Below are 18,498 nucleotides of genomic sequence, written 5' to 3'. Positions count from 1 at the left end.
TATGCTGTTAAACATTACATTACAATAATATATACTCAGTATTAGTAAGGATGTGTGATACTAGACTCTTTTACATAGAGCTGAAAATATTAATTAATATAATCTTTCGGGAGCGGATTTGGCAGTATTAAAAGCCTCATATATACAGACAGTCTAACTCAGAAATTCCAACCCTGGAAATTATCCTAGTACTCATGATATCAAACATATACTGAGCATTCGTTACGTGCCATGAATTGTGTTAAGTGCTTTATATGCATTATCCTATTTAATGCTTACAAAATCTAAGAGGTAGGAAGTTATTATAAGCCCCATTTTCCAGATGAGGAAACTGAGATGAAGAAAGTCTAAATAATTTGTTCAACATCATACTGACAGTGGTGAAGCTAGAGTTAAACCCAGCCTCAAATTTCAAAACCCATACTCTTTAGTACTATATGGTACCATCTAGCAAGGGCATGATTAGTAAAGGAATAACTAAGGATTTATGCAAAGATGAATGTACAAAGACATACATAATAGGGAATAATTGGGAGCAATTCAGCTGTCCAAAAAATGTAGACTGATGAAATAAATTATGGTATAGCCATATATTAGAATAATGCATTGACATTAAATAAATGAAGTGGTAAGAAGTATGATGTATGCAACTTAGTCTCAAATAGCTCAGAAAAACTGTGTGTATATGTGTATAGAGACGTGTATATATATATAGATAGATAGATATGTATAGCGTATATATGTATACATGTCTATCTATCTATCTACCTATCTATCTGGGAGTGTATGAGTGAGACAGCATGCATGCATACACAGGCACAAGCCACAGGACAAAATGTTAACACTAAGTGATGAAAATACTCCTGCTCCTTAGACTATCCTTTAAGCAACAAGGATATATAGGACTCTTAAAACTGCTTAAATCAGGCTTGCGGTAACTTATCAGTTATTAAAGTGCAAATCTCCATAAAATAAGGCATACTTACGAAGCAAAAGGAATTTTTAATATAGGATCTGTGTCGTCAACAGCAAGACTCCCAGATTTAAAATGAGGACTGAACTGTGTCAGATGATTTCGAAGAATTCCAACAGCAGCTTGTGCATGTGGATCAAGACTAACTCTGAAAACATTAATTAAAATATGGTTAATTTTTAGGAGTAATTTATTCAAAATTAACAGGATATGTAAAACACTTTAAATATAAGTAAAGTTAACAGTTTGAACTCTAATTAACATACCTGAATATAATAACACTTCCAGGAGACAAATTTTCAAATTCTATTTCTTGAATATATTCATTGGGTCCTTTTGTGGTAATTCCAGCTTGTTTAACAATTTTACTTTCATTAAGCTTGAAAAAAATTATATAAAACTGTTCAATAAATAATTCTAATGTCCTTAAAATGTTAAACACAGTAGTGGGATGAGAGTCCCAAATACCTGAATATGTTCTCTAATTTCTACTGTGATATTTGGCATTCCATTGATTGAATTAGCATCCTTCCTATAAGGTTCCGTATTTCTCTCAACAGTTCTAGCTTCAAGAACTACTTCTTCAATTTTACCTAGGGATATATAAAAACTTCAGCAAAATTTCATATTAGACCATCTGAAATTAAGAATTGGTAAAGAGGTTTTAAATCACTTAACTTAAAGTTGAATATGAAATATCAGTTAATTAAAAAAAAAACAGTCTGAAAGTAGATAATTCTACCTAAGATGCAGCTTTTACACAATGCTTTAAAAAAAAATCACAACTTAATTAACAAAGCTTTATTTGAAAAGAGATCTCATCAAGTAATAATGACTTAGCTCTGGGGAACAATGTACAACCTTCCTAATATTGAGTGGAGAGAAAGTAGATCACTTGAAAGACTTACATTTAAAAAATGGAATATTTCAAAGACAGAAAAAATAGGGAAAAATTTATAACACCCAGATCTCTCTGCCTCACTTAAGAAAACATTCCAAATCCAACTGATGTCCCTGTGTACCCTTTCTCTCCCTTCAGAGGTAACCACTACCTGAAGGTTGGGGTTCATTGATCCTGTGCATTTTTGCTACATATGTATGTTTCCCTAAGCAATATATACTATTCTCCATATGTCCAAGTTTATTTAAGTGGATTCAAGTTATATATACATTTCTGAAACTTCCTTTCTATTGGACAACACTGTATTTTTTAGGTTTGTTCAGCTAATATAGATTAGCTCTACCTTATTTATTTCAAAATGCCAAATAGTATTCCACTGTATTAATTATACCAAAATGCATTCATTTTATTAACATTGTTATTGTTTTTCTCTACTATAAATAATGTTACAATAAAGATTTCTGTGCATATTTCCTAATGGAAATGCAGAAGAGTTTCTCAGATATATACCTGGGAATAGAATTGCTGGACCAAAGGATAAATAAAACTGCAATGTTATTATGTAAATTATTTAAATAATTTGAACCATTAATCTGACAACGAAAGACCTTTTGATCCAGAAATCTACTTCTGGAAATATATACTGAGAAAATTGTTCAAAAGAAAAAGAATTATTCCTAGTGTACATTCAAATCTTAAAGAACACTGCTAAACATACCCTAAAATATTAAAAATGGAATACTAACATAATAAAATATGAAATATTTAACATAATAAAAATCACAATTTTGTGGACTGATAAAATGGAAAATGTTTTAAGGATGATCACTGACCAAAAAACAAAAAAAAAAACTCCTGAGATACTACCGTATACACTGAGTGCAGCCATATAAAACTATATATGTATATTAGCAACAACCAAATAAGATTACTGAATATAAACATGTGACTAGTCAAAAAAAGTAATAAACATTTAACTCTGAAACTATTCAAGTTGATAATTTCTAAAAATGGGAGTTATGAATATTTAGCAACTAGCAACCAATATAGAATATGATGATTTTATGAGAATCTTCATTCACTCAATTAATCAACAGATTTGGACAGCTGCTGTATGCACAGGAGCATGTTATGCCATAATATATTATATATAATAATAAGGAAGGAAATGAAATACACATGTCTAGAAAAAAATCAAGCAATACTAAGGATATATCTCAAGGATGTATTTTATAACTAAGTGTCAGAGTGATATAGAGAGAATATAATTACTTTATGTTCAGAGGAGAGAGAGTTCACTGAATACTTAGAGAAAGATTCTCAAAGGAGGTGAAACTTTAGTCCTTGAAAGATGTAAAGAAGTAAGACTACTTGGGGAACAGTGAAAATATCTATTTGGTTGAAATAGTGGAGTGACACAGGGCCAGGAAGGTAGGTGAGGATGGATTATAAAGTGCCTTAAATATTAAACTATTTTTCATTTTGGTTTATATATGTAAATATGTGTATACACATACATAAAACACTTGGACACACATGAATACACGTATATACATATATACAAACACATGAACATACATATATATTTTCCTGGGTATAGAAGAAATACATGTTCATTTTATACAAATTAGGAGATAAGGGAATGTATTAGGATGAAAACAAAATCACTTCACAACTCAAAAAATGTTAACATTTGAGAGTATTTTCAGGTTTTGTTCCATGTAGTAAAAATATAAGCTATCAAAAATTTCTAATGCTTTTTCTCAACTACATCTACACTTGCACTGTGTTACAATATATACGATATGTAACAATTTAATAATATTTATTATTATTATTATTAACAATATAATCACAATAACACTTTTTAGATCCCATTACCAGGGATGCACATTTGAGGCACTTCCTTGCTGTAAAATGAAGTCTTGGGATTCCTGAAAGCAGTTCTAGACACAGATACAACTGACTGATGGATACTAGGTGAGTGTCTTGTTACTGCCACTATGTCTTCATCAACTTGATCCACATATACCTGAGAAACAAAGAGAAAACATATTAGTGCTCAAATTGGGAAGACTCTAAAATTGAACCTTAAGAAAGAAGCCTAGATAATTTAGTTTCTTGCCTGAATAAAACCCTTGGCTCCAAGCTCTTGGTGAAGTTTATTGATGGCACACCTGGCTGCAATGATGCCACTTTGGAAATTAACTTCACCGATACTGGATGGTGATGCTGCAGGATTCCACTTAGAGTAAAACCGTTCTTCAGAAACTACTGAAATCTGAACAAAATTAAAACTTAGCCATGTGTATGTTTTAATTACAATGAGAACTTTTGGTAAAAATGATCAAAGTTTTTTGCCTTGTGGATTTTAAAAAACAACACATAAACAAACCTGATGAGGCACTAATTCGTCATAGCCCTTAGTACTTCCACTAGCACAACATGCCATAGAAACAATCGTGGAACTTGGGAGAGCATCATATGCTGACCTATGCTAGAAAACAATAAAAAAACAAACAAACAAAAAAACCCAAAAGTTTATTTTCTTTCAAATGCAAAGTGCCATCCTATAACATAATGAAGTAAAAGGATAAGTGCATAAATACATTCGATAAGATACATTCATTTGCTTTAAAACAAATAACAAAACGCTCAAAAACCTTTGTATCACAATCACTAAGGCACTATTTTGAAGTTTTGTGGATATTACTACCACTAAATAGCAGGGAACTAAATATCAAAACATTTAGCAAAATCAGTAAATACAAGAAACATGTTAGATGCTTACCACAATAGGACACTCATTATCATGGGTAATATCCATAAACAGGGCATGTGCAATAGCTGGCATTAAAGGCCTCAAACAGGGTTGAACGAAGGATCCAACAGGTTCTCCTCCATATCGGTAAACTAATCTGCCCTCTTCATGACTGTCATATGCACTCATTGCCTCTGCAAGGCATTACAGAATATTTTAACAATCTTCATTATCAATGTCCAAGAAGAGATTAGATTTCATATCATGACTGACTTTCAAAAAAAGACCACATAAATATTATAAAAAATAAAACTGCTTTAAACATTTAAACAAATGTCCATTAGTTTAAGTGACAAAAAAGTCTTCTCTGTAACTTAACCAGAGAAATGGTTCATGCAGGTAAAAGGGAACATATGTTGTTTATTAGGATGTTGGTTATATAAAATCCATGAAGAAAAATCTAAAGATTATATCACATAGGCAGGTAGGAGATGAAAAACAGATTTGTATGTTTCCAACAACCAAAAAAATGGTTTTGTTCATGAATCATCAGTTCATTCCACTGCTCTTTCAAGTGAAAATGAGATATTTTACTCCAAAGTGGAAATTTTTACTGATGAAAACAGACTAAGTTATACTAGGAAATTCTGAGTAGAATATTTAAAGGAACAGTAACTATGTTGAACATTATTAAATGCTGTATATAAAGCTATTAAATGCCTTTTAATCTACTTAAACAAAAACTAAAGCTTTAGATGGGAAAAACACTTTCAATAAGCCTACCTCTTATTAAGGAACTAATGCCCAGTCTAGTAACAAAGATATTGTCCAGGTCTTCACTTCCTGTGAACAGTTCAGCTACTACATATAAATTGGGTTGCAATTTCCTAGCAGCATCCAACATGTACTGCAAAAAGCACAGTTACAAATGTAACAGAAAGAGAAAAGCAAGATGGTGCAGGGGAAGGAGAGGAGGTAAGATTAGGCATGGATTTGAAAATATCATGTAGCAAGACAAAATGGAAATCCAAGAAGAATTTCCAAATAAAGTAATTGTGCATATGTAAGAAAACAGACCAATACACACAGGAAACAAGAGAATTTATAAAGACAATGTAACAGTTAAAAAGGAAGATTAGATTTTGCAGATATAGGGACACAAGGGGGAGGAAAAAAGGAAGAAGAAAAATGTTAGTGTCACATTAAAAAATTTAAACCATAACACTGCAGTTTAGGATTTCCCCCCGTTTTATGTTTTTTTAAAATTTTATTTATTTATTTATTTATTTATGGCTGTGTTGGCCCTTCGTTTCTGTGAGAGGGCTTTCCCCAGTTGCGGCAAGTGGGGGCCACTCTTCATCGCGGTGCGCGGGCCTCTCACCATCGCGGCCTCTCTTGTTGCGGAGCACAGGCTCCAGACGCGCAGGCCCAGCAACTGTGGCTCACGGGGCCAGTTGCTCCGCGGCATGTGGGATCTTCCCAGACCAGGGCTCAAACCCGTGTCCCCTGCACTGGCAGGCAGACTCTCAACCACTGCGCCACCAGGGAAGCCCCTATGTTTGTTTTTAATACCTCTAATCAGACCATTAATTTCCAGGCACTTGACTAAGCTATTCATGATAAATTCCCTACTGGTGAATCATTTAGCTATTGCAAAGATTAGGTCTGACCAGACTGAAGCCAGTTTTTCCTACAGATGATAATAAACTTTTTTTTTTTGGCCATGCTTTGCAGCTTGTGGTATCTTAGTTCTCCGACCAGGGACTGAACTCGGGCCATTGCAGTGAAAGCACTGGGTCCTAACTACTGGACCACCAGGGAATTCCCCAAAACTCTTAATCAGATCAGTTCCAAAAAGTTTTTTTTAACATAACATTTGCACAAAGACTAGTAAAATACTTGAAATTCTATCAAGTAAGATCCTAGAGGATTATGTAACTTAAAATTAAGCAAGTTAAATTTTAATATTCTAACTTTTGCCATAATGTTAGAACAATCTTAAAAGTGTATTTTTTTTGATGTTGCTATAAAGGCACACACAAAAAAACCTCTGCCATTTTTTGAAGCTAATAAACGTCTACCATCTTAACTAATGTTCATTAAATTCTTCCAAATCAAATCAACTTTTCATCACAGGACTTGAAACATATACATTATAATACTGCTTTAAAAGTATAGAAATAGATGTTTTTCAGATAAGCACACATTTCCAAAGAACACTAACTTGTGACTAGAAAACTATCAAAGATCTTATAAACAGAATGAAAATTTGAAGTGTTTACAAAGCTGTAAAATGTAAAAGATAATGCTGTAAGTGTTGGCATTGCTTAAGTTACTGTAAAAAACCCAAAGAGAAATAGAAAACTTTTATGTTTACATTTACATTTTTATAAACAATTAATAAAAATTGAATCAAATGAGGCTAAAATAGTTTCAATATGCTGTAATGTTAGGGTTTAAATAATCATTATAATATGAAATAAGCTATTCAACTTCACAGTGGCTACTAATATATTGAAAGCAACCTCAAATTAACAAGAATAATACAAATTAATATTTATATATTAAAATATTAATAAGATTAATTCTGTTAAAATATTAATATTAAAATATGAATATTTAAATAATATATATACAGCAATATGGTTGTGTGTGTATTATCAGAGACAATATAATGTACTTCCCTAACTTAAAACAAAAATATTAACTCAAACATTTTATAGCCCAGTACTCCATAATAGCTGCATCAAAAAATTGTCAGAACTATGCAAATTATGCAAGTGTTAAATACTACCACCAAATCAATGTTGGTATCCCACTAGCAAAAGGAAACATATACTCTATTTAAGGAAAGCTAGAATACTGAATTTCTTTTCTTAATGTAGATGAATTATTTTTCTGTACCTCGGCTACATGAAGAGGTGTTGAGTGACAGTTATCAAGACGGATTCCCTGGAAATAAGTCGCAGTTATTTCAGTGTATTTTTTCATGTGTGCCCAGAGATAAGGACAGTCCTCTGGTTTTTTCCCATAGCGTAATTTAACACTGTCTCCCCAGCAAATAAGTTCTCTCCTTAGATAAACATCTGAACCTGTTAAGAAAGGAGCTTGCTTTCAATGGTTTGAGAAACAAAATGAAAACATTTACTTCAAGGAAAAACTTGTATTTAAAACACATTTACTATTTCTAACACAAACCATATATAGGTTAAAATTACATCTAAAATGGCATGGGACAAAATTTTTTAAAGTTAATAGTAATTTGGATCTCATATCTATTTTGCTAAAATTGTACCTTATTGTCTCTTCAAAAATGTGTGCTTAATGGCAAAAATTTAAGTTACTTCTTGAAGGAAAACAATAATAGTAGGCCTTTAAAGCTATAGTTCTACCAAAAACATTTAAAGCTCCAACTCCACCTTGCTACCAATTTTTGGCAATAGGTTACATTAAATCCACGGTGTAGAGCAGAATGTCTTTTTTCATTTAGAATGGTTAGAATGGAGAGGGCAGAGATACTTAAATCCAAAGCTACACTTTTTTTTTTTTTTTTTTTTTTTTTTTTTGCGGTATGCAGGCCTCTCACTGTTGTGGCCTCTCCCATTGTGGAGCACAGGCTCCGGACACGTAGGCTCAGTGGCCATGGCTCACGGGCCCAGGCGCTCCGCGGCACGTGGGATCTTCCCGGACCGGGGCACGAACCCGTGTCCCCTGCATCGGCAGGCGGACTCTCAACCACTGCACCACCAGGGAAGCCCTACACTTTTTTTTTAAAATGAGATTTCTGAATTAAATTTAATGTAATTAAAACAGGCTTCTAATTCTAAAATGTTAAAAAATAAATATATTGATAGGTCCCCTGCATAATTCTTCCTGGCAATGAAATAGCTGTAGAAAAATAAGATGCTAGTATTAAGTGAGAGGGAATCTAAAACAACTGGTATCTAGTTTAACTGCCATTCAAATACCTTAAATACTCCTCTGGCTAATGAGTGAAAATATTTCTTATAGTAAATAGTTGTAATAATAGAAGTTTCAAATGTCTTTTAAAAACGCAATAAATTGTTGCCCAAATAAACTCTTAGGCAGAACCACAATATAAAATAGATATATAAAAGCTGTTCTGTTTGAGGAGATAAGGGGTAGAAAGGGAAAGGAGGGAAAAGAAGAAGATGAATCCCATCCTGTCAATCCCTTCTCTTCTCTCTCAAACTGTATGCACCTCTGGCATCTGTAATGAAATAGTTTTAAAAACACTAGCATAGTGGGGGGAAAAAATCAATAAACAATTTATACTTTGAGATTGCCGTGAACTTTTATTTCCCTATCCATAGAGAAGTTAACAAAAATGATATACCTGGTTCAGCAAAGTTTCGAAGGGGATCATCTCCCATTACCCATCCATTATGTGCCATCAGAAAACAAGCTTTATCTGGGACATGAATCATAGATTCTTCTGTGGAGACGGGCATTTCTTCAAAAGGGAAAGTAAAATATCTAGGGAGATACAATCAAGTATGAAATCCATACAGAGAAACTCCTTGGAGAGAATGTGAATTAGCACTATTAAAATTAAACTTCTTCCCTAGTGAATAGAATAGAAAAGATTAGTTTGATACCATTTATGGGAAATAAACTGCAATATAGGTAAAAAAATCATCAGTAGACATTTTGAGTAAACCTAGTAGGATTTGAGAAATTGAGTTAGTATTATAGCATATCTGATTAACATTCTAAATAATAACTTAAAAAATCTCATAAAATTACTAAGAAAATCACTGAGGTATTGACATTATTTTGCAAAGGTTTTTACTACACTTCAGTTGCCTAATCTATGTTGTAAATTACTTAAAGTATAAGGAACTAAATGCTTGCTTAATTTGATTAACATTGAATTTATTAGTAAGTATGCAGTCCTCCAGAAACATGAACGTAAATGATTATAAATTGGTTAATAATGATAGTTTCTCTAACTAAAGATGTACCTAACAAAATTAATTAATATTAAGCTTAGTTACCAGATCAAAACTTCTATTTCAATTTAAGAAATGCACTGAGGCACACATTAAAGGAAACATTTAGGTTAATTTGAAGAGTTTAATACAATTTTCAATTTTTAACCGTTAATGAGAAGAAAACAAAAATGGAATACCTGGTAACCAAAGGATGTTTTCTAGTGACAGGTCCTAGTTTAGGACCATGGCCAGCCAGTCGTTCATAAAACACATTTCCCAAAAGGCAATTAACTGCCTAGAAAACATGAAATTATATTACATCAACGACAACAACAAAAAACAGTATTAACACTCAAAGAAAAACAGCAGTTCAAAGAAGTAGGTAAAACCTGTTCCTGATGATAGTTCACGAGTTGATGCTTCTCTGAATTTAATTCCTCAAGTCTCTTCTGGAACCAACTGCAGCATTCGTTAATTGCGGCTGGCCCATCACTTGAAACAGATAAAGCAATACAAACATTATTTAACGGTTTTACAAATTCTACATTTAAAAATTTTCTAATAATGGTCATAGAAACTTTAAACATATTCATCAGGATCTTAATTATGGCTGAAGAAGTTTTCCAACTGTATACATTTTTACATTTATGAATAGGAACACGGACGAGCACACAGACAAGAGGGGAAATGTCATGCGTTTGAAGTAGTAGAATTATGGTGAATTACTTTATTTCATTTTATATTCAGGCTTTTAACAATAGCATGAAAATAATACTATCCATAAAGGTTTACAAGTAATATTACTCTTTAATATGTAGTAAAATATAAAACATACTCATGTGGTATGAAAGTTGCTAGTGCAACGTTCATATCTACAGTACAGCCAAGTCGTCTGTATTCAGGATCCTGAATAATCTTAAGGTGTTGTTTTGGATCAGGCTTTGTTGTTTTCCTATTTTCTGAAAGAAAGAAAATATTATATCTTAAATGCAGATATGCATAAAGAGATTATAACTGTTACTGATTTCAAATTTTTAGTTTATAGTTTTTTCTTGGAAAATAAAACATATGTTTATTTCATAAACATCCTTCCTACCTCCCTGTCCATCCTCCTGCACACCATCTAACACACACGCACACACACACACACACACACACACACACGGAAGGAAAGACAGACAGAGAGAGAGAGAGAGAGAGAGAAAGAGAGAGACTGACTGAGGAAAAAAACCTCAAAAACACTATAAAAGAAAAACACAGCAATTCCTACCAGTTCAACCTCAGTCCCATCTTTCTACCTCAGTTGGCATTCAGTTATTCTATACATTCTTTACTGCATTAAGGATGTTGATGGTACAAATTTTCTTCACAGGTGCTACCAAATACATTAACATTAGGACTTTTTTTCCCTCAAAGATTGCCTTCTATTCTAAAAAGTAAGTCATATTAACAACCTGACTTTTTCTGAAAGAAGCACACAGGTTTGTTTTTATACTGTTTTCCTTTTCATCAACAAGCATATTCTTACATAATAATAAAAAATGAAAAAAGTAAATAAACATTTTGTGGGGGGAATTTTCACTCTTCTTCTGGAACTTGTTCCTAATAAATCAGGTATTGGTACAGGATTGCCTCCACTGGGTTTGATTTTATATTAATTAATACCTGGCTTATTCTAAAAAGATTTTGCAATGGCTTATAAAGGCCCAAACAAACTAAGGTAAAAATTAAATAGATTTTAATATGTAGTTTCTGAGGTTAAGCTAGGTGCATACATGAAAAATGCCAGAAGTGTTTAAAAAAAAGAAAAAGCTACACAATCAGTGTACATTATAAAACAGTCTTTAGTACTGGTAGACTAAAAGACGGATCACTGGAATAGCACAGCTAACAGGTCCATGTGTATTTAGTGTATGATTATACATTATGAAGTATTATGGTGGTACCCCAAATCAGTATAAAAGGATGGATTATCAACTCAATATCATTTTAAAAAATAAGAATAAAGTTAAATATCTTCTTTATATAAATTCCAGGTGTACTAAATATTTAAAAGTAAAATATAAATAAGATTATCAGAAGAAAACACAAATTGCTGTTTGAAGGTCTAGGCACAATGTGAAATCAGAAGCCATAAAAGAAAAGATCAACAAATTTGGTTACACTGGGGAAAAAAACCAACATAAACAAGAGTTAAAAGATCAACAGCATACTAGGAGGATATATTTGAGGCCACTATAATAAGGAATCAGAAAGAATAATAAGTCAATATGAAAAAAGACAAACAACCCAGTAGAAAAATAGGGAAAGAACATTAATAGGGAATTAATGGAAGAACTATAAATGGCTAATTAACATGTGAAAAGATATTTCACTAATAAGCAAAGAAATGTAAATTAAAATAATGAATATTTTCCCTTATTGACAAAGATTATAAAGATTAATGGTATCTAACATTGGTGATGGTATAGTTAGTGATAATGTAAACTGGTACAATTTGTGTTGAAAAGCAATTTGACAATATCTATCATAAATTTATCATGAAATCTGTATACCCTTTGACCCATGAATTCTATGTCTAACAATTTGTCCTACAGATTTACTCACATAGCAAGTAAAGATAACATCTACAAGGATATATTTTCTATAGTACTGCTTATAAGAATATAAATTCTCCTAGGGCAAGGGCTTGCTACTATGTTCACCATTGAATCTCCATGCCTGGAAGAGTGCCTTTCACATAACAGTTGATTCAATAAACACGTATTGAATGAATGAGAAATGAACTGCAAATAATCTATCTAAAAGGCTAAAGAAATTCAAGTACTTTAAAACAGTGTATTCTATCTAGAGGTTAAAAGAAATAATTAGCTGTAATAAGATCATGCTGTCAACTAAAATAACAAGTTGTTAAACAGTCCATATGCTATAGTTTTATTTGTGTGTGCATAAAATAGATATAAATATAAAACTTATGAATATGATTTATATATATCTAATTAGATAAAATTGGAATTTCTTTCAAAAAGAGTCTGAAAAGAAACACAAGAAACTATTAGATAGTTCCTTCTAGGTTTTGGGGGAGAGGAACTCACACATTCCATTTATTATATTTTTGCACATTATTGCAAATAAATAATACAGCTTATAAACATCAGAGGGAAGGGAAGATGGAGGTTCTTCAGTAAAATAAAATATGAAGGAAAGTTAATATAAAAAATTCATATATAAGATGTTACACAATTGTGAAAGTTGAAAGAGTAAATCTGACCCTAAGCTTCCTGGGCCTCAGGTCATACTGATTTCTACTTTGAAGGCAGTATTTCTGGGCCCTACGCAAGCTCTAGTTTCTGGATGAGGAAGAGGAGTTCTAGCCATCAAAGATCCTTGCTGTTAGGTTGTCCTATACTAATTGTAGATACATTCTTTATAATTTTTCTAATTTGCCTCTGAAAAACCCTAATTTCTCTTTCAGCATGTTTTTTCCTATCCTACTTTGTCAGGGACATAATGGTTAACTTCTTAAGGTTAATTATGTCCTTAACTGAAGATCTGATTCTTTATCTTTGCTACTGGCTAGTACCTGAGTCAGTCTCACTAGTGGTTAGGTAGCCTTAATGGTAGGCGCCATCAGCTAGAAGCCCCTCTACCTCAGTTAAGATTCCTACGTTAGCCAACAGAAGACTTACATCTCTCAGTTTCAAAGCCTGTTTTGAGTCTTTGGCAGCTGAAATACTCTGCTCTGCTTACCTGCCATTCATGCATTTAACAAATACATATTGAGCTCTACGGTATTCTGAGCATTATGCTAAGGAATCAATGTAAGAAACAGTCCCCTAGGGAAATAAGTATGTATTATGACATGCCCTTTAGGTATCTCTGCTAACTCTAAGATAGCTTCCAGAATCATAGTTTTAGAGCATCAAAAATAATACAAATATCATATAATAATAACAGATTTAATAATGTGTTAACCAAGAGAAGAGTTATCGCTTCAAAGAGTAATACTAGATTTCTTAAAATCGATAGAAACATTCTAGTGTATATCCTGTACCTTGTGTAAGAAGTCCTCTAAATTGTTCAACTGCTTTGTCAACATCTACTTGGAAAAATTCCCAGAGATGGATCTTTGGGAAAATATCCTCCCAAATTATTTTTCGAATGCACTGAAAAATATCAATATTTAAAATATACACATTTAAAATCTTTTTACGAAACATTATTTACCATATTAAAAGACAGGCTCTAAATGATTTTCAACCACACATTTACTTTACACTTTAGAAATTCTGCTACTGTTTTAGTGTGGTATTCCTCTATACATACTGACATTCATTTGATGATCATTTTCAATCAAAGCAGCTACTCCTCTTTCTTTGTATTTCCCTTCTGCAACGTCACAGGATAAATGCCAAAGTGCTCTGTCTAAGACCCAGGCAGGTTTTAAGTGTGGGGAATTCACAAGGTTATATGCACTTTCTGGATGTTCCTGGAGCCATTTACTTTTAGAAGCTTAAAGAAAAAGGAAACATAAAGTAATATCATGTAATTAAACTGAAGTTAAGTTTAAAGGTAAAATAAAATATCAACATCTATCACTCATTTTTTTATATATTAGATATCAATATTTTATAATGATATTGTAGTATGAAAACAATTTTTTGGTTGTGGTATCCTATCATCTATTTCACCATACATTTTTCTTTTCTGTTGTAAGAGTTTTTAATTGATAGTAAATAGGATCAACACATTTATTAATGCCATTGTATAAATTGTTTACTATTGTAGTGGGAGTTAAGAAGGGTCTTGTCCTTGGCATTTTTTTTTTTTTTTTTTTTTTGCGGTACGCGGGCCTCTCACTGCTGTGGCCTCTCCCGTTGTGGAGCACAGGCTCCGGACGCGCAGGCCCAGCGGCCATGGCTCACGGGCCCAGCCGCTCCCCGGCATGTGGGATTTTCCCGGACCGGGGCACCAACCCGTGTCCCCTGCATCGGCAGGCGGACACTCAACCACTGCGCCACCAGGGAAGCCCCCTTGGCCTCTTTTGATGGTCCTTGGGTGAACTATATTTTGGAATGCACCTTCTAAACCTAAAGGACATCTTTTCCTTTAAGGCAGGCTGGGCTTTTGCCCTGACTTCAAGTTCTCTGGCCTCATTAAAGCAGAAAGTTACCTGTATCTTCAATTCTGGTTTAGGCTTTTCAGTGTCTGGCTGTTAGGTTCTAGGGCAGAAGAGCCCCCTGACATTTACTTTCCCCAGGAGCTTCTCCTTTTTACTTCTGGTCTCCTGAGTGACAGGGCCCTCCTTCAGCCCCACCTAAGCTCTAGGTTCTGTCTCTTACCTATCCTTAGAACGCAAAATGTTATTTATATCTTTTTCTCCTACATATCATGTATTCCTGTGGGTTTTATTTTTCTTTTGAGGTGGGGGGGAGGTGAGATTCCTTAGTCTAGATCTTTAAATATGCTTGTATCTCCCCAAAGCTAAGAATACAAACACACACCTTATCTAAATGCAGTTATTTCTCTAAGTTCTGCAGGGTCTATTAGTATCGAGACCAAATGTCTTGAAAATCCAACCTGTATCTACCACTTCCACTTTCTCCCCACACTCTCATTCCTTCTCCCACTACAATCTGCTTCTACAGCCAGTGCTCCACCGAGATTACTCCAGCCTCCTAATCATGAAATTTAGTGTTACTTTCTCATTTTCATCACTTTCAAGTTCTACAACATTTGTCATTACTGATTAGTCCTTCCTTGATTTACAAAAGACCTCTTCCTTGATTTACAAAAGGTGTTGTTATCTTGGTTGCCTTAAATTTTTGCTTCTCTCTTTTGTGCCCTCTCTTTTCCTTCTCATCTCCCCTAAACCCTGGAGGGAGGTTTGCTACATTTTAGTTCTTCTCTTTACTTGAACATGCCCTTCCTCATCACACCCACTCTTCTCAGTACATCTCTCAAACTGGCCCAGACTCCAGCTGAGGCCCAGGCACATCTACCCAAGCATGTGATGACAGCACTGCCTGGGGACAGCATGTTAACACAAAATCCATTCATAGGTCCACATATATCTACACTGAAAGTGTCATATATCCCAGGCACTGTTCTGAGAGCTAGATATTCTGTAGCAAATAAGGGAGCTAGGTTCAGGTGCTCATGGAGCCTTCATTCTAGAAAGGGTTTTTTTGTTTGTTTGTTTTTGTTTTTAATTTTGCTTAGACAATCCTGATGGAAGAAAACTCAGTTCTCTCATAGGCAACCTCTTTGTATAGCTAATCTTGAAAGGTTAATAAGATATATTGTTTCGATAAAACTGATAAAAGTGAGGCTGAGAAACTGCTAAAAAAATATACTCAAAGAACAAGGGTATAGCTTGTATCTTATTACCCATTTGTATCAGTAAGTTCAGAATCAGAATCAGGAGTTTTGCAAGGTATTTCAAGTGTTTACAACATTGGAGGTAATTTGTTTTAGACACATTTTGCTTCATCTTTAAAATGGACTAATGCCCTGTAAATTCATGCTCAGGAGTGGTTAATGTACATTAAAGTAGTAACAATTATTCAATACCTACCATATGCCAGGAACTGTTAAGTGCATTAATTTATTAACCCTCATGCCCTTCCAAATGATTTAGGGCATACTATTTTGTTCCTTTGACAGATGAGAGACTGAGATAAGTACCTCAGCAAAAGTCACACAGCCAGGAAAAGAACTGGGCAAGTCTCTTCAGAATCTGCAGTCTAACCATTTTGCTCTATGGCTGAGATGAATGTGGCCATGCCTTGTTCACTCAGCTGAGAACCATTACAATCCTTACAGAGTTTTAAAATCATTATTATTTTTAGTTTCACTTATATGATAAATCATTTAGTAAGTCACTGATTTACTTAGTATTTATTTAATAGACAGAATACATAAGAAGCAGAGATGCTGTAATAAAAGTTAAATTGATAATTCTTCAAATTTGAATCAAGATAGTTTTCCCAAGATTTATCATCATAGTCATTGAAATTCAAGATTATATAAGAGAAAAATGTCATGATAATTATATCCAATTTGGATTTTCATTTATTAAGAGTAAATACTAAGGCAACCCCAACTTTTTACATGGTAAAATCCTGAAACTTTGTTTCTTATCTCAATTTTATGAAACAAAATCAAGTGTAAAATGAAAGAATTCTAAACATTAGCTAATAAAAGTATTTTTTTTCTCATTCTATATGAAAGAGGAGTTAAACTCCAAACTATGTCTTAATACGTATCAAAATTAAAAATGAAAGATGGACTTCCAGATTAGCCCAGTAAAAAAAGACTCTAGAAATTGTCCTAAGGGCATCTGGCACACGGAGAAACATTTATTCAAGAAAACCTACTAATTCTTAGTAAGAATAGCAAGAGTCTGTGGCACTTGAACCACAACCTGCTCCCTTATCCCACCCGACCAACCACGTGTTATGGAAGCTCTACCCCAGTGCTCTGCTCCAGGCAGGTGTGGCCAAGATGGGAGATGCCCTCTGCCCTTACCTCCCAGTCTCGGGTTAGTTTCATTCTGGGAGAGGCAGGCATACCGAGTGAACAACGAAGTACACTCTGACCTAGGGTGACTTCTAGGAAGCCAGCCTTAAAAAGAAATCCCATTCACCTCTGGCAGTCTGGAAGACCTTGTGTATGCCCAAGGCTGAGCCATCTCTGCAGCAGTCAGATAGGGAACTCCTAAACTAACCAGTTCAGGTTTATCTTTTTCCATCCTTTTACTGTCAACCTACCTGTATCTTTGAATTTAAAGTGTGTGGCATGTAGACAGCATATATTTGGATCTTGTTTTATTTATTTATTTTTTAATTGACTCTGATAATCTCTGCCTTTCAAGACATTACTTTCAAGATTCCCTAAATCTTTGGCTTTAAAATTTTTACTATGATGTGTCTGAGTGTAGCTCTCTTTTGTTTATGTTATCTGGAGGTCCCTGAGTTTTAGGATGTGTAAATTAATGTTGGAGGTTGGGAGGTTTTCAGCCATTATTTCTTCAAGTATTTTTTTCCATTCTTTCCTCTTCTTCTGATGTTTCCATGTCCCACATTTCACTGAAACTCTGTTCATTTTAATCTTTTTTCTCTCTGTTCTTTAGATTGCATAGTCACTGTTCACTAACCCTTTCTTCTTTCAACTCAAACATACTGCTGAACAGCTCTAGTGAAATTTCTCATTTTGGTATTTACTTTTCAACTCCAGAATTCTCATTTGGCTCTTTTTAAAAATTTCTATCTATTTATGATATTCCCTCTTTGATGGGCTATCATCATAATATCTTCTTTTACTGCTTTAATTTGGTTTCCTTTAATTCTTTAAATACATTTATAATACTTGCTTTAAAGTCTATTTCAAGTATGACATCTAGGACTTCTCAAAGGTGATTTCTGTTGCCTGTTTTTTCTTGCCTAAGGGCCACACTTTGCTGTTTCTTTACATGTCTCAATTTTTTGTTGAGTATTGATGATTTAGATAACATATTGTAGCAATTCTGGATATTGATCCCATCCCCTCCAGGTCTGTTTGGTTGCTGGTTTGTGACTTGTCTGGACTATTTTAGGGAAGTCTATTTCCCCCACAGTGTGCAGACTCTGATGTTGCGACTCAGGGTGCAGCCTTGCCCATGGGTAGTCAGCCTGGGGTGATGGTGGTTTTTAGTAGGGCTCTCTTAAGTGTCTTTTTCCCTGAAATCTGTTAAGCTGTCTGCTTCTGTTGGTATCACACTCAGCTATTTCTCTCCTGAGCTGTTACTCAGGCTGACTGTGCTATTATTTTTGATAATATTCTGGAGCACTGCAATGTGATCCAATTAAATTTGGGTCCCTTGGCATGGGTAGTCTTTGAGGCCTGTCTTTGAGGCTTGTTCTGACCC

At 33.9% G+C, this 18,498-nt stretch overlaps 1 protein-coding gene across 6 annotated transcripts in view; it reads right to left on the bottom strand.

Moving 5' to 3' along the window:
* AGL (amylo-alpha-1,6-glucosidase and 4-alpha-glucanotransferase) overlaps positions 1-18,498 on the bottom strand; it is a gene marked incomplete at both ends in the record, with an annotated part of 77,993 nt that overhangs the window by 43,092 nt on the left and 16,403 nt on the right. For 4 of the 6 annotated variants that reach the window (XM_079697379.1, XM_079697380.1, XM_079697382.1 and 1 more), the window contains 15 exons: positions 987-1,121; positions 1,240-1,352; positions 1,442-1,566; positions 3,756-3,906; positions 4,000-4,155; positions 4,270-4,371; positions 4,666-4,829; positions 5,419-5,542; positions 7,540-7,727; positions 8,993-9,132; positions 9,788-9,885; positions 9,980-10,082; positions 10,426-10,549; positions 13,645-13,756; positions 13,921-14,102. In XM_079697379.1, the coding sequence (XP_079553505.1) occupies positions 987-1,121; positions 1,240-1,352; positions 1,442-1,566; positions 3,756-3,906; positions 4,000-4,155; positions 4,270-4,371; positions 4,666-4,829; positions 5,419-5,542; positions 7,540-7,727; positions 8,993-9,132; positions 9,788-9,885; positions 9,980-10,082; positions 10,426-10,549; positions 13,645-13,756; positions 13,921-14,102 (2,017 nt within the window). The remainder of the gene's footprint in view (positions 1-986; positions 1,122-1,239; positions 1,353-1,441; positions 1,567-3,755; positions 3,907-3,999; positions 4,156-4,269; positions 4,372-4,665; positions 4,830-5,418; positions 5,543-7,539; positions 7,728-8,992; positions 9,133-9,787; positions 9,886-9,979; positions 10,083-10,425; positions 10,550-13,644; positions 13,757-13,920; positions 14,103-18,498) is intronic. The other 2 variants (XM_079697384.1, XM_079697381.1) reach the window with 2 other exon arrangements.

This window comes from Hyperoodon ampullatus (genome assembly GCF_949752795.1).
Source record: "Hyperoodon ampullatus genome assembly, chromosome: 2".
NCBI lineage: Eukaryota > Metazoa > Chordata > Mammalia > Artiodactyla > Ziphiidae > Hyperoodon > Hyperoodon ampullatus.
Note: the sequence above shows the minus strand (reverse complement) of the source record. Positions and strands in the feature narration are given on the sequence as shown.